General features: G+C 45.5%; 1 protein-coding gene across 1 annotated transcript in view; it reads right to left on the bottom strand.

Moving 5' to 3' along the window:
* Positions 1-17,027, bottom strand: part of PCCA (propionyl-CoA carboxylase subunit alpha) — a 405,781-nt gene that overhangs the window by 5,862 nt on the left and 382,892 nt on the right. Inside the window, exon 22 of the mRNA XM_047720325.1 lies at positions 8,368-8,508. Within this exon, the coding sequence (XP_047576281.1) occupies positions 8,368-8,508 (141 nt within the window). The remainder of the gene's footprint in view (positions 1-8,367; positions 8,509-17,027) is intronic.

Here is a 17,027-nt window from a genome sequence, read left to right as displayed (position 1 = left end):
GGCCGCCTAGGGCTTTGCGCACACACTCCTCTAACACTTTTGTGTGTCATCTGATAAAGGCTCACTGATTGTGACAGGAGGTCTCCAACGTTGGGCTTACAAAATGGTCACAAGCCTCGCAAGTCTTTTCGATAAACCTAGTCAGCCTGATGTACTTCCCCGCTCCCTGTCTAATTGGTGTAAAGTTTGGAGGCCCCAGCCCTGGACCTTTCATCCGGCTTATTGTTGCGTCCTCTCCTTTGACATGGGGTCAAGGTTCACATTCGCATCCGATTATCAGAGCGCACTCATCACGCGGGGGCCTGCCTCGCTCCAGGATGAGTAAGCTGGAGGGAAAACCCGGCCCATTTACTCAGCAGATTTTCGCATGGTTAGGAGGCCTCCGTGTCGCCGGCAGAGCTCGGCACTGAAGAGCTTCAGACATCTCCTGCTGATGATTAATTGTGAGTGATGGGAAATAAAATCCAGTAAAGCCAGCTGCTTGCCATGGTCGGCAAAATGACTCTAATGGAGATAGGCTGCCAATTTTCCAGTTTTACTGGCAAGTCTTCCAAGTGTAATTAAGGGAAGTTATAAATGATATGGAAATCTATCAAGTCCCATTTATTTTCAGAGGACTCTTTCCCCAGAGACTTTTATCTTCAAGCTTATAGTACGCTTTGTTGTGCTAATGATTTAAACCCCTTCTCATTTCTGATTAAAGCCCCCAATATCCTTCTACCAAGTTCACCTCACTCCTTCTCCAAAGATGAAAAGGCCCAGAACCTTCTCCCACATACGTCCCTCTTGGAAAGCACGCTAAGACTGGGAGACGTTTGGCTACTTGTATCATTCAGTCTGCGAATGCATGAAGAAAGCTCAAAGAAAGTGCAGGAAGAGAACGAGCGGAGAGAGGGGGGAAAAAAGACCTTCACCAAACATAAAAGGAAGCCCCCAAAAGTCCAGACTTGAAAAGCTGTGCTCGAGAGCAGACATTCATCAGAAGGTGGTGTAGCGCACTAATGTTATTTGATTTGGAATAAAAGCATGAAAATGATGGCAAAGGCCTAAAATTGGAGATGTAAAGGCTGACTGCACAGTATTCCATTTCTCAATTTCATCCTTCAGAGCCACAAAATGGGGGTGATACAGTGACGGGATGAGGTTTACAGTAACAGCTGTGCTCTTCCCACACAGGGGAGGCCCTTCTAATGGGCGAAGGTCTGTTTTGAACAGACGGGGAGTAACAAAACAAGGTTCCCTATTAAGAGTGTGCAGTCCTATTTCTGATCAAGAAAATGAGTACGGGAGTCGGATTTCCTCGAAGGCGGCTCCCACCCTCTCCTGTCGTCCAAAACCAGGGCGGTTTCACAGGGGTTCTCCTTTCAGCGGAGGGAAGAGGACAGAATGTCGCGGAGGGCTTTGCCCCCGTCAGCCCACTTCTCCGGCAACTGTAAAGAATGCACAAGAAACAGTGCCAGTGGCATATGGCTTTCTACTGTGCTAAACATTCACACAAAAGACAGGTTCATCAGTCATTGCAGTATCTGGATCAAAAATTAGCTCCTGATGGATGGTATCTGGAGCTTACCTGCTGCTAGTACATTACCAGAGAAACACAGGTTTTGAAACCCACATGGCATCAGAAAGTGCAGACCATGAAATGCGACACGTGCAGGCGCACATAATGTACGCCAGATTATACAAAATAATAAATAAGCTATTTAAGCCCTCTGCCTAAAATTGGGCCCGCTGCAAGGAACCCTGGGTCACTTCTACACAGGCCAATTAATGCACAGCATCTGCCGTACAGAAGCAGGGCACGAAGCACTTCCGAATGATTTCAGCAATTAAAGGGAAACTGTTTCCTGCCTGTTCAGACAGCAACTGTTTCAATGCAAGAGCGAGCACCAAATCACTGTGTGCAGCTGAAAAATTAAGTCCCCTTTTCGGGGAAGAGGGGTGGGTGGGAGGAAGAATGTTTATGGAACAGGGAGCCTTCTTTTGTTGTCCTGCGTTCTGTGTTTTTCTGCCAAATGAGACAGAAGGCTCGGAGGGCTTCCCGGCCCGCAGCAGTCTCCCCTTCTGACGCCCGGGGCCACCCGAAAGCGTGGATCAATATCAACCCCGCTGACGACGCCACGAAAGTGAAAATCCTTCAATTACATTTTTAAAGGCTGTTCTACTTAGAACACAGGTGCCTGAACGCAATGCATTTTACGGCCCTCAGATCTGAAGAAAGACGCAGTGAACAGCCACAAGATAAAGGCCTCTCAGATTTGGTTAAAAGGCACTGCTAGAATCTGATTATAACAACTTCCTCTTTCTGAGCCCGTAAGATAGGCTGGTAAATATCCCCTGATATTTCCCCAAGAAGAAATGTACATTCACATCCCAGCATCTTCATGTAAAGGGGGAGGGAGAAAGACCCCGGGAGACCGTCTAGTATTTAAGCAGTGCCGAGGGAAGGAACCATCATCAAATTACAAAGAAAGAGGAGGCCGGCGACAGAAATGCCACCAAACCCCCGATCTGCGGCAGGAGCCCTCCCGCGATGGGCTCGTGTGCACACCACCTGACTCACTGAGAAGGGCACGCGCAAGGAGGGATGACGCATTAACCAGGCTGCTGGCTGGGGGGACTGGGGGTCCCCACCTGCCCCCACCCCGCTGCTGACCCCGCTCTCCCACTGCCCAGAGCTGCCTCCCTGGCTTTGTGCGGTGGGTGACCAAGCGGGGAGCGCATACCGAGTCGTGGCCAATACAAGTCCAGTTTTCCTTAAAATGAAAAACATCTCTCCCTCCTGCCCTCGAAGTTAGCTGGGAACTGCAGCCAAAGCCCCTAGAGTGAGAGGAGAACTCAACGGCATCTCTAAGAGATCGGTCTGGATCCATCTCTAGGAAGTCGCTGTCTTCAAGTACTCAGCGATTGCACGTCTTGGGGTTTTGTTTTTTTTTGTTTTTGGTTTTTAAGCAAAATGGTGAGGAAAGATCTTCTGAATCTTGGTGAGGTTGCAAACTGTCATCTTTAAAAATGGTTAAAAGCAGGATAACACAGCCTCTAACTCCAAGCAGATCTTTTCTTGAAAAATAAAATAAAATGCCAAACTTGTAGGAGACTCTCCTGCGACACTCAACTTACTGATGGACCTTAAAAACAGACAATCGTCAGCTTAAATTGTAAGACAACTTGTTAACGTCCAACGGAAGTTAACCCTAACACTGAAAAAGGAATGTTATCTGGAAAAGACAAAAAGGCCAAATCTGGGGTAGCCATCACTACTGAAGGCAGGACAGGTTCTGATTAGGGAGGGGCCCGGGGCAAGTTCAGGGTGGAAGCGACCTTTTATTGTTCGGTACAAGGGGAAGCAAATACAGTAAAGATGAGCGAGAGCATCTGAGTATTTCTATTATTCTCTGGACCTTTATGTGTGTGATGTTTTATAATCTGAGTTTAAAAACATGAAACAATGAATGCATAGATTTATTTATACATGCTTTGGAATGCAATCTGAGGTTTGGGTGGAAAACTGGCATCTTGTCAAATAAACTGCTATCAAATATGAAAATTTCATTACTGTAATGATTTTAGGATTATTAAATCAAGGTATCCAGAAACAGGAAAACGGATCTGTGAAGGCCAGGTCCTCGGCCGGGGAAAGATGCTGTTGTGAACACTGGGCCATACCAGGTAAGCGGATCCCTGCCAGACAAACACAGGGCAGGAGGGACCATTCCAAGGCCTCTTATCTAGAATACCTGAGGGCTGGGCGCCTGGGTGGGGCTCTGTTGGTTAAGCGTCTGCTTTAGGCTCAGGTCATGATCCCAGGAGCCTGGGATGGAGCCCTGTATCCGGCTCCCTGCTCAGTGGGGAGCCTGCTTCTCCCCCTGCCTCCCTCTGTCTCTGTCTCTCATGAATAAATAAAATCTTTAATTAATTAATTAATTAATTATCTGAGAGGAAAGGTCTCTTGCCAAGTTTATCTGCAACTTCCCCAGGACCGTCCGTGGGCTCAATTACAGAGGACAGGGTTTGGCGGCAAAAGGGCGGTGTGAATACCATCCTCCAAAACGGCAAACCTGGCTCTCGGGGTCGCTGGCCATCCCACTGCTTGGGAGCCCTCCCCTAGCAGCCCCAAAGGAGCACACACAAGGAGAACAGACGTCAGGGCAAAATCTGGGTGGTACCCCTGTTAATGATCACAAATTTTCTGTTCTTATGGGGGTACTTTATAGAATTCCATTTTTTGCCCAAGACACTGCACGAGAACAGTCCCAAACGCCTACTCCCCCTTCTGCTAAAGGCCGGTTCCATTCCGCAGTGGCTCTTTCCCATCTTGGCCCCCCAAAATACTCCCAAGGCCTGTCTTACTGCTACTGAGCAGTCTAGAAAAGCAGCAACAGGCACTCACTGCCCGCCTGTGATTTGACCTGGTCTCACAAACTGGTAAGTCACAACATGTCACTGCCAAAGAAAGATATGTAAGTTGAGGACGCGGCCCACTTCCGACTCATATCTCAATTGTTACTGTTTTGAGTAAGATGGATATTTCTGATCCAAATCCGAAAGGTCTGCTGCACTGGAAGGTAACTCAGAAATCCTGATACACCGCAACAGTAAAACCTCCCCTTGGGCTGCCTTATTTTTTATTTTTGTTTTTGGCTTTGTTTCTGATATCAAAGGGCTAACAAAACAACTGTGCCCCTAATGACTTTATTTTACACTTCGGAGTCAAGATGGAAATTGTGTGACATTTCGGCAGCTCTCAACCTAAAGCGGGCAAGTACCCTCTGCCATTATTCTGAGAGAAGGTGTTTTTAATATTTTTGTTCAAGGATATCATAAAGATAGACATTTTAAAAATTACAGTAAGTTACAAAAAATACTGCCTTGATTAGAGGGCCCTCAGTTTATGATGGTGCTAAATATACAGAAAAATAGGTATTTTTCCAGCTGAAATTAAAATCAGTCGTGAAAATATTTTCAGAGGGTGGAAGACCACAAAATCAAACAAACAAACAAAAACAGACTAAAGGCATATCAAAGTCATTCTATTGACTGTTTTCTGAAGTAAATGGGTGACTAGGACTTTCCATAAGCCACTCCTACTTTGTTTACTGTTGGGTTTGTTTGCATCTATGCATTTCTATGCATTGACAGCCTGTTACCAACAATCCCCTCCCCACATGTTGAAAAAAAAAAAAAAGCTATTGTACAATCATTTAAAAAATGACTTTACTGCCACATTTAATGTCAAATACTGTGTAACAGACACTGAAAGATACCAGAAACTTTTGCTGTGTGAATCCAAACAAAAACAAAAACAAAAACAAAAAAAATACAGCCTCTGTGTTCAGGGAGGAGAAAGACTTTCCCACAGGAAGCTGAGTGCATTTATGACTTCTAAACAGCCTCCCCCACACATCATTTTGCCCTGAGTTTTTTTTTAAACTCTGTTAAGATGGTTTACCTCACAAAACACATTTATTAATTATTATTTATGTGATGCTTTTGCAGAACACATTATTGCCAGGCCCAGCATTCTAAGATTTGTCAGATTTTACTTAACCTAAATATAAAAATTACAGATTACTGAAATCTAAACTATTAAAAAAAATTCAAAGAATTTGCAATTTGTCTCTTTGGTCCTGTTTTCCTTGAAAACACACAGAGACCACTGATTCCATTATCTTTCTACCGATAAAAGTAGAACTTGGGCTCAGCTATTGTTAGTACGGAGCACAACACAACATGCCCCGCGGAGCTAAAATAATTTAAAGCCGCAAAACTTAAAAGTTACCAGTATTCTTTTCTCATAATGGCCTCATGTAAGTGCTCTGCCTTTGGTCAAAGGAGAGTTTCCTGGCTTTTAATGACACAAGGCCGATCTAATTATAGAAGTAGCCCTTAAGAGTCCACGATGAAACTTCTCCTCCTGCATTTGGGGAAGGTATTAGCGGTCTGGGACCCTTTTCACAAATAATAACTCAGGAGAAAACACTATTTTACCAAAACACAATGGCACAGAATAAGAAACGAAGTCGGGCAGGGACCCAAAGTGGCACGGGAAGCTGGAGAGAAGAATTAAAGAAAGCACACGCTCTCCTTGACCAGCCTAGGCATGAGTGTGCAGAGAGCATTCCTTTCTGGGTAAGGCGAACAGCACAGACCCTAGGAGCCAGTTTGCTAGGGGTACACCCCCCATGACTGACTTTAAAGGACTATATAAAATAGAGGTCCCATTACCCCACAGTAACATATTTTTAACAGTTCTCAAATTAAACCCTTCTCGAATACCCACATTTAATTATTGGTGGTGGTTTTCAATATCTGAGCTATCCCAATGAACCAAAGACTAATACCACATTGTTCTAATTTACTAAATGCCTTGCTTTCCCACATTAAATTATTAGCCAGGAAATGGAAAGTATGAAGGCTAAACCCCCCTCGTGTCTGGAGAAGCTAGCCTGGGAGAAAGCAGTTGCTGGAAACAAGGAGGCTGCACGCTCCCAGTTCTCTGCCCCAGGAGGGCTCGAGAGAGCCTGGTGCCAAGGGGAGGCACGAGATCGCAATCTGAGTCCCCTCCTGGCCCCCTTCAGGTTTTGACTCAGGTGTTGGAAAAATAAGGATTTCAGTTACACTCTTATATTTTTTTAAAGTGCAACTGTGATTTTATAATTAAAGCTGCACAATTAGGACTGACAAGCTCAGGATGGCAGCCTATTTAGCTTCTAGAAAAGGCTTAAGAAGAAAAGTGGGGGAAAAAAAGCAAAACCCCAAAATAACACACGTTATTTACCAACCTACACGTCTAGTTGCCAGAAGATTCCACCGACTGCTCTGATGACGCAGTGTGTGAGTGCAGGCAATTTTTTAAGGATTTTTAAATTTATTTTATGGGCGCCTGGGTGGCTCAGTCATTAAGCATCTACCTTCGGCTCAAGTCATGATCCCGGTGTCCTGGGATCGAGCCCCACATTGGGCTCCCTGCTCAGTGGGAAGCCTGTTCCTCCCTCTCCCACTCCCCCTGCTTATGTTCCCTCTCTTGCTGTCTCTCTCAAGTAAATAAATGAAATCTTTAAAAAAAAAAAAAAAAGCGCGGGGGGGTACTTATTTATTTATTTTAGAGAGAGAGAAAGCACGCACGTGTGTGCAGGAGGGGGAGAGGGAGAGAATCCTCACGCAAACTCCCCGCTGAGCAGGGGACTGTCTGTGGGCTATATCCCCCAACCCCGAGACCATGACCTGAGCTGTAGGCAGACGCTTAACCGAGCCCCCAGACACCCCCTTAAGACAGTCTTACTGTGCACTTTCTTCCACGAATGTCAGTGCCCTCAAAGTAAAGATAACAATTCACAGCTACTGAGCTTCTTCTGTGCGTTTCTAGAAAAGCGGGTGGAGTCTATTTCGGTATCCTCAGGTGAAAGCAATTGTTGGAGTCAGCTTTCCGACTTCGCTTACCAGTTTCAAGGCCACTTATTTAAACAACTGAAGGTGATTGTTTTTTTCTTGATTTTCATTTATCGTAAGTATCTTTCTAGAAACCAGTGCCAACTATATGAGTTTTTCTCAACCTTATTTTACTTATGTTAATATAGAAATACAGAGGCAGTTGTAATGCCTCTTTACAGGAGAACGTGTAAACTCCTCACCAGAGATACAAAATGGAATCACCATATCATCCATCAAAGATGATCAAGTTTGGCCATTATTTTCCAGCACGTAAAGAAAAATGCTAGTGTCTAGTGTCCCCTAGAAATCTGGTTGCATCTTTGTTTTCTTCTTATTTTTGCAGCAAATCCACAGAGACTTCTACCCATGTTCTGTGAAACGGATGTATCCCACTAAAACAGCATGTTATCGTGAGACTAAACATGTACGGAAATATTAATACAGCCTTGATTTGTGCCTTAATGTCACAAGGTTGAGATGAAAAGCTTCAAACTGTGGTCCTACATTACACGTATCAAGTAACAGGAGGGTTCTGATACTACAACGGTCTACAGCATTAACTTTCCTTAGTTCCCTTCCCATTTATTCCAGAAGTCATACAGAAAGTTCCCATCAAAGGGCTATTTCTTGGTATCAGTTCTTCAAGGATGCTCAAAGCCCAGAACGCTAGGAATTACATAGAAACTTTAAATAAAATATTGCCAAAATACTAAACTCGCCAATTAACAGAATGAATCGCGCCTTATTTCTATGCTAGTCCCAAGTCTTTGGGAGGGGAGGTACTCAAGAGATAGCGTTACCAACCCAACTCAAATGTGCAACAGCCGGACAGGGAATGCACACAAGCTCTTCCGCTTTTCCGTGGTCAAGAAAGAGCTGCACGGAGCAAGGTCACGCCTCAGTCCGCCCCGTCCCACAGACGGGCATGATCCTTACCATGTCTCCAGACTTGACAGAGACGGCCACCACCACGCCAGGCATTGGGGAGCGCAGAATACTGCTTGTGTCCTCAGCCACTTTTTCCAGCATAAATTTGTTCAGTTCTGCAGCCAGTTTGGTTAAGATATGCACCTGATACTTAAGGGAGGAAAAAACAAACCATAAATGAGTTTCAAGGAAGAACTTTTCCTCAAATGTAGCATTCATGCAGAATCCATTTGCAGCTTTGAAATTTAAATGATAACATCTTTGAAGTCAAATGGTTTTGAAGTATTGTACTTAAAAACAAGAATACATTTGTTTCTGGCACATGTTGTGGGTAGTAGGATTTAAGAAGTTTCTTTAAATAAGAACGACTCCACTAACTAGCGACAAACACCCTGTCTCATTATGAGAAATATCTCAAAAGTCTGTAAAGAAAACCGTGAGAATTTTCCTTGTATTCCCTTTACCGCTTGTAAGCGTCTCTGCCCACCCCCGCCTCCGGCCCCCCCAATCCTAGGAGCTGTCTGGGTCAGCCAGGAGAGGGGTGACTCTGCGAGCAGCCGCCAGCAGATGGCAGCAGACCGCTGTCTCGCGCTTCCCACTCCCCCTCCAGAACGGCTGCGCCACCAAGTAGTTAAGACAAAGGGTTTCAGTGTTCATTTGGGGCAAAATAATATTTAAAATTCAGGTTTTTTCTAGGGATACAATATGTTAGATGCACTACAGGAAAAGCTAGCTTTCTTTTAGGCACAACGTGAGGCAGCCTTTCCAAGGTACCAGGACGGTTAGGGTAGATTAGGATGACACGGAATGAGTATCTTGAACACTGAGAGACAATAATACCAAGATTGTCAATTGTGCACAAGCATTTCCATGAAACCTTTTGTAGGGGGCTCTCAAACAATTACGGGCGCATTAAAGGGAAGTTCAGTCCAACAGAACATTTCTAATAAAGGAGAATGTCTGCCCCTGCGAGAAAAACCCCTCCCCATCTCCGTGGACAAGTATCAGAGCCACGGTGTGGTCAAGAAGAAACAAACCAAAGCTGTTTGAGGGGTGTTACTCAGAGAAGTTGAAACCGCCACCTGAAGAGGTTTGGATTCCTAGCTGATCGCATCCCCCAGGGGTAAGACAGACACAACTTCCAGGCGCCTCCATTTTGTTGGGGAAGAAAAGCTGCTGTAACTCAAAGCTTCCTGTGGGCATCCTGACCGCAGGGATGCAAAAGCAAAACAGAACTCACCCCCTCATTCTGGACAGGGCTGGGGGCCCTCTCCGAGCCAGCTCTTTGCAGGGCCTATTCCAAAGGGGTGGGGGAGGGCCCAGGAGAGGCAGATTTGCCACTGTGACAGGTTGACTAATAACATCTTTTGCATGTTTCTTTACTCCTGAGCGTGTGTTTTGCAATCAAGACATGCAAGTGTCTGCCAGTTTCTGAAGGATATGATCCTTAAGTGAAATTACTGTGCAAATAAAAGCTTTCTGCTCCTATTAAAATTCATCTGAGTCATAAGTGGCAAGGGAAAAGCAAGGAGAGTGCATTCTGCTGTCTAATACACATTCTGGGTAAGAGGGACTATTTATCAACAAAGAATTGTACCTCAAAGTCCTTCATTAAACTATGGGGGAGGTGGTGGACAGCGAAAGAAGGGAGAATATAATTGTACCAAATTGCATGGTTTTCGTATCTGGGCTCTGTCTGCCTTGGAAAATAAAATCCAACATCACTAGGAGGAGGGGAGTGAATGGGAAACTCAATTCTCTGGCTGTCAGCGCCCTCCGCCGCTCCCTCCATGCGACTGGCCAGCACTGGGCCCAGCTGTCCAGGTTCCATGCAGTACCCAGACTGATTTTTCCCCCCTTGTTCCTTGTACCATTTGACTTCAAAATGAGAAGTCAAAATTCAGGGAAAGTATCTTTCTCCACTGAGGATAATATGATTTCTCACATTTCACCACAGTGGATAGGCTGAAAACTAATTTTAGCTATATCACAAACAAGCCTTAACATAAATAAAGAGCTAAGATTGTACCCAGCTCCATTTCTCCCCAGAAATGAGAAGATCCTGCCTAAAACTGGATCCTTTTACTATTTTTATAATTTTCATATCTTTTGAATTCCTTTCTCCATGGGACTCCTGCTTTGCTTGGAAAGAGATGTAAAACAGCCACAAAACTCAACGCCTTTAGATGCAGTCTTTGTTACTGATGAGATGTTCCTTTTCCTTTTGTATTTGTTTATTGTTCTTAAATCTGTCTGGGGGATAAGCGACTTATTGTAATCACAAGTGAAAAATAACAACGGGGTAAATGCCTCAGGAGAGGCCTCGGTGCAAAGAGTTGGCGAAGAAACGACCTTTCTGAATATAAAAAGAGGAGGCAGCAAGAAGGTTCTCTTTTTAAGATTACCTTTGATGTTGTCCTGACCCCTTCAGCGTGCCCACACAAACACGCCTATTAAAACAACGGCTTGGCTCGGGCCTGGCCGGCTCAGCAGCACACGGGGGCGCCGGCCGGGGTGGGAACCGGGGTGGGAGCAGGGCGGGTGCGGCATCTGGGCCCCGCAGAACCACTGGCCTGGTGCAAACCAGAAGAGCTTTCAGATGCCGCCAGGAAAGAAGTCATTTAACAGTATACACTAGGGCCTTCAGAGCTAATGATCAAAACTGCTACTTATTGGTTTCTCTGAATTCTTAGAGGGCACGGGCACGGCAGTCAACTCGCTGAAAAAATTCGGGAAAATGCCCTGGGACACACCAAGTAAACCCTAGGGGTTTTACTCTAGGCAGTTAACGGCCCTAATGGGTTCTGCAGAACTTCCCTGGAGAGGCTGGATTTTAACTTGTTGTTACTGTTTGCAAGCACGGAAACCACAAACTGGAGGTTTCAGGGGTGGGAGTCCAAGATCAGAAAGATTAGTTGACTGGACATGGAAGTACAATCCTTCGGGGCCAGATGGGGCTCACACTGCAGGTCATGCGGGATTAGAAGCTGCTCCATGTGGGGCCTGAGGTGGACCCGCTCTGGGTTCATGAGTAGACGGAGTCTCACTGTGGCTGAAGGGAGATGCTCCCCAACCACAGTCAAATGATCAAGTTCTCGAAAAACAGCTCACAGGGTGTCTGGGGGCCTCAGTTATTAAGCGTCTGCCTTTGGCTCAGGTCATGATCTCAGGGTCCAGGGATGGAGCCCCACATTGGGCTCTCTGCTCAGCAGGGAGCCTGCTTCTCCCTCTCCACTCACCCTGGTTGTATTCCGTCTCTCACTGTGTCTCTCTCTGTCAAATAATAATAAATAAAATCTAAAAAATAAAAAATTAAAAAAAAAAAAAAAGGCAGCTCACTGCGTAAGCAAGTGCTGAGAACAGGTGCTCTCCAGACTCTGCGAAGGACAATAACAGAAAGGACCCAGGTGCTATCTAATGACCCGAGCCCGGGTCTCTAAGCAAATCAACTATATGGTGTCTGCAAAGTAAAACCATGTCCAACATGAAAATGTCTCCCAACAAGTTCCAGAGGAAAAAAGAGAAGGGAATCATACCAGACATAAAAGGATCAGAACAAAAACTACGAGAGATGGATGATTAAAAGGGACACAATGCAACGGTTCTAAAAATGAACATGCGGCTCTTACCATGGAACCTGAAAAAAGGGGGGAAAGTTGGGGAGCAGGGAGCTGTCAGAGCTGGGGGAGACGGGGTGGGGGAGCAGTCACGGGTTAGGAGAGATACAGACTTTTTGATCAGATCAGTTAAGAAAACCACCCTGCAAACAGGTCCGGCCACCGGTGCCAGGCACGCACGCACACACCCACACGCACATGCACACACACACGTTGTGTGCGATGGACAGTAGAGCAGCCCACGCTGTGGACATGCCCCACTCAGGAGGTCACACAGAACACCCTGCCACAGGCCGCTGCACCTCCCCAGGGAGCGTAAACCCTCCAGCCTCTGAGGCCTCCCGATTTTCCAGCAACTTGACATATCCCACGTGCTCACACTTGCAGGATTCTGAGGTCTGTGGGCTCCTGGCAGGATGAGGACTAAGTGTGCTTTACGTATTTTTCCAGTTGTGACTTCCTCGTCACACAGCGCACCCCTGCTTTCCATTTCTGCGTCATTCTTCCAAAACAAGGAATTGGTGGACACTGGCTGAACTGGTCATGGTTTTGCCGGGCAACTATGGGCCATCTGGGTCAGGGGTAAATGATGAACTTGCCTAGTAATTATTTTACACCGAGTCCCCTAACATCCTCTCTGTGGACCCTCGCCAAGTCAGGTGGCCGACACAAGGCTCTCCACTTCTTCAAAGTTTTCCACCTCCTGACCCCAAGGGTCTCCCACCTTCAACTGTGTCTTCATTTCCAGTGTGGCCGCGAGCACCGACCCTCAGATGTGCCCCTGGAAGTCTCCTCTCCTAACTCTGAGCTGGAGAGCAACTGTCAATTCCTTAAAGTGACAGAAACGACTCGCTACAAAACGTGACACGTCTTTAAATTAAACACCGAGGACGCCTGGGTGGCTCAGTTGGTTAAGCAGCTGCCTTCGGCTCAGGTCATGATCCCAGCGTCCTGGGATCGAGTCCCACATCGGGCTCCTTGCTTGGCGGGGAGCCTGCTTCTCCCTCTGCCTCTGCCTGCCATTCTGTCTGCCTGTGCTCGCTCGCTCTCCTCTCTCTCTCTCTGACAAATAAATAAAATCTTTAAAAAAAAAAATAAATAAACACCGAGGTGGAATCAGAATCTTAATTCAACTTTTTTTTTTCCTTTCCTAAGTTCTCTGTGGGCACCACCATTAACGGCGGGCGGGGGGCAACACAGCAGGGGTTCACCGCCCTGCAAAACGCGTTCCCCTGGACTTCAGCATCGCCAACCCGACCGAACTCTCCAGGAAACATGGAGAATCAGAGCCCGCAGCTCGCGGTCCTTCTCTGGGAGGGACGCCCGGGGCGGAGAAGGTGAGCGAACAGAACAGCGTCTACGCAGCTGCAGCCGCCGCAGCGGCCTGTTAGCAGAGCGCGGTGACAACTCCATCCGCGCAGTCTCAAGGTAGCTGTCAATCAGGACGCATCATTTAATCCAACAGCACTCGGAGGACTCTCGGCAGCCCACAAGACAGCAGATCTACAGCTCTATTTAGATCAGCGCCTGGTAGTGTTTACAATGCAGTGGCAATTAGAAAAGATGCAACAGGCAGCAATATTATGGAGATTTCCATTTTGCAGTACTGCCCCGTAAAGTGTGATCCCGCTTCACAGAGTCAGGCTAAATGACAAAAGGCTATTTTCTTCCGTCTCCCGGCTCCGACAGCACTTCATTTGCAGCTATCTATAATTAGATTAATGGTGTAGTGTAGTACAAAGCAGGCCCACTTCACATCAGATAGCATATGAATTAGGACAAACACTGATTTCAATTCCAGGCAGAGAAAGCAATGACTGGGGTATTTAGCATACCCTTTCTGGTGGAATGAGATGTTAATTGTGTACCATTACCTCTAAACTGCTTGCTTGTTGTATAAATCACTGTGCTAATTGATGCAGAGATAGAAATGTAGCCACAGGCAAGAAAGCAAAGGAATGAGGGCTGAAGATGCTGGATAAAGGATTATCGAGTAAAACCATATGGAGATGAGGTTCCTTTGAAACCTCTCCTTTCTGCCCATGAGCAGGATTTCTGAAAAGTACAGAAAAACTCTTGTGCTAGGAGAGAAAATGTAATTTTTCACATTCCTTTTTAAAAACACCCGTTTCTTTTAAAAGTTCCTGGCTGTCAGAAATCCAAATAAGCGGTATTTGGAATTAATCTGAATACATACTTACACAAACACCGGCTGTGTCGTTTTCAAAGTCAGATCTCCCTATCTGGGTTTTTGGCTCACGGGTTAATAAGGAACACTTGTAAACCACCTGAAGCAGATGTTTCTGTCCCATCCAAAGGGCAAAAATAAATTCTTTCCCAAGACTTGGAGTTGTTCTTATCCACCCAAACAAAACAAAACACAAAACTCTGCTGGTTTAAGTCTGTTATGGGCTCCGATTATGTAGAAGGATTTATTCAGGATGTGAACCCAGCAGAACCATTGTGATCTGCCAATGAAACAAGGACTTTAACACCATCACCAAAACACTGAAATCGGGTACTCCAGTTCATGATTTTGTACCGATAGTAAGGGATTAGAAAGGAAATCTTTTTTGTTGTTCTTCCCCCTAAAACTAGCAAAATATAAACAAAAGCGCATAGCAAGTTAAGAACATGAGTCTTGTTATAGAATGCTACCCTTCTCTTTTTAAAATGTCCTATTTGGCACTCAACAGCTCTTATTTGGGTAAAAAATGAGTGTCCCCGAAGCGCAAATATAGAAACCAAATGCTATAGTCAAAAAGTCAAACTGTTACAGATCCCCAGATACACGGGCTCTCTGGAAGTTCATCAATCAAGTGCGTGCACCCCGTGTTATGTGCTCACGATTTTCTTCTGGGCAAAGCAACAGTAAGGTGCAAATTACTGCTGTGCACGTTTTCACAAATCCAGCTGCTTGGTAATTAGCACTGTTATAACAAACTTTTACACAGACGGCAAACACAGTGGGTCAGTTAATGGTTCAAATTCTCAACTTCACAGTAACAGTTAATCTATCCATCCATCGCAAAGGCACTTTTGAGAAGTACCGTGTGGAGCTTAGCCTTGTGAAATCCAAATACCGTAATAACTTGCAAGACAATAAAACAACGTCCCAAGAAACTAGAATGTCTGGTTCCAGTTATCACCGCTGAAAGCTGGAGAAAAAAGTCGAGAGCTTCTTTGGGGGGTGGGGGCGAGTCCACCTTCCCAGACCAAGTAGTCTTGACCTATCAACACCACCTGCCCTGCAACTGCCGAGTCCACAGCTTGAGTCAGGTCATGATGCTAAATAACCACGTAACTATATATATATTATTTAGAGGATACTTTATATGATACTTAAATAAATACACAGCGAACCTGTCCATGTATATAAAGAAACATCAAGGGTCCCTGAAATGAAACAAATGCCAGCATGAGAAAGAGCGTGATCTGCCCTAAAGTAACCCCTCCCACGCGCGCCGTGAGGGGACATAAATGGAAGTGCGTGGAAGGAAAGCTCTGGGGGCAGTGTGAGGCCTGCTCCCAACCATTAATCATTTGTTGGAACCATTTAAACTAGAGCCGTATAGCCCGCAGCAGAACACCGACGCGGCCGGCCCTCACAAGCTTGTGATGCTGGTGTTAACAGGAGAAAATATATGGTTTCTGATATTGCGACCCAGTTCCCTGGCATTTGCTCCCTTTAACTGAAAAAGGCCGTTAAACACAAAGTAAATCATTCCGTGAGGTTAGCTGTTTAATGACACGTAATTGATAACGGCAACAGCTGCGGTGACAATGCTCCACTTTCAACACCAGCCTGCTCACCGATAGGAATCAATCTCCACTCCCCGGTTTTGCCGTTCGTGGCCAAGTTGGTCCTTGAACTTGAGTCTTTTGCTGGACAGAACAATGCGCCACGAGGAGCCCAGTGGTGCAAAGATCTCTTTAAGGTCAGTTTTTGAGGCAAGAATCACAAAAACAGAGGTGGAAGGGAAAACAATAAAAATAGATGAAGACCAGTTCCGCGACTCATCTTTCGAAGTTCTTGCTAAAAGAGACGTTTCCTTAGAGAAAAGGACTATCTTAAGGCCAATATCAAAACCTTTGAGGGAATGAGTAAGTTTGTGCGTAGCTCCAGCTTCTTCCCAAAAGAAAATTCCCTCTGAAGAGAAAAATACGGGGACAGCTGTCAATAACACAAAACCTATTTTTTTTCAATTTTGTTTTTTCATCAGAAGCACATGTCCTTCCAATTCTAACGCCCTCAGATAAGCAACTTTTTTCTCACAATAGTGCTGAAAATGACTTTGAAAATTAAACATTAAACCCAGAAAAAAATAAAAAGAAAAAATTAAATAAACATTAAATCCAGGACTTAATAAATCCTATTTCCTCAGTTGTGTTCCGGTGAGGTCACCTTCCCTGTGATTGGAATCCCTGGGGTCCCAATCTGGGATTCAGAAGTGATGGAAAAGAACAAGAGCTAAGGTCCAGGAGGAAGCCAGCCCACGCCCAGTGTGCGGGGCAGGCGACAGGTCCCCAGTGGGTTTCTCAAGGAGTGATTCTGTGAAGGGGGTGGGGGGAACTTCCCTGGTGCCCACCTGAGTAAGGACGCTGTGCACAGGTGGGCCATGAAACAGGAGCCCCGCCTCTGCTTCACGCAGGTGCCCAGAAGCCATCTAACAAGCAGGTCCATCCACCACAAAGGTAATTTGCTGGAATAAGTGGCACTTTCCCATCCACAAAGGCAAGCCCATTGACAACGTACTATAGAGAACTCACGAAATGGAACACATGCATTCTACTTCGGCAGGAGTCTCTGTGACACATTATGACTACAATGAGTCATTTCTTTCTTTCTTACATAAGAAAAAATATTATACATCTTTGAAAGCCTTGTACTCAATTATGTAACAATACCGACATCTGTGAAAGGTACGGGCTGTTTCTATTCTGTACCCTGAATTGTTTTACGTAATTACACACTTATAAGGTATTTGGTAAACCAGTAAGAAGGTACCTTTTTAAAGCACTATATAATTTGGGGTACAATGAAGTGTTCTC

Source organism: Lutra lutra, chromosome 3, assembly GCF_902655055.1.
Source record: "Lutra lutra chromosome 3, mLutLut1.2, whole genome shotgun sequence".
Classification (NCBI taxonomy): domain Eukaryota; kingdom Metazoa; phylum Chordata; class Mammalia; order Carnivora; family Mustelidae; genus Lutra; species Lutra lutra.
This window is presented reverse-complemented; position numbering and strand designations above follow the sequence as displayed.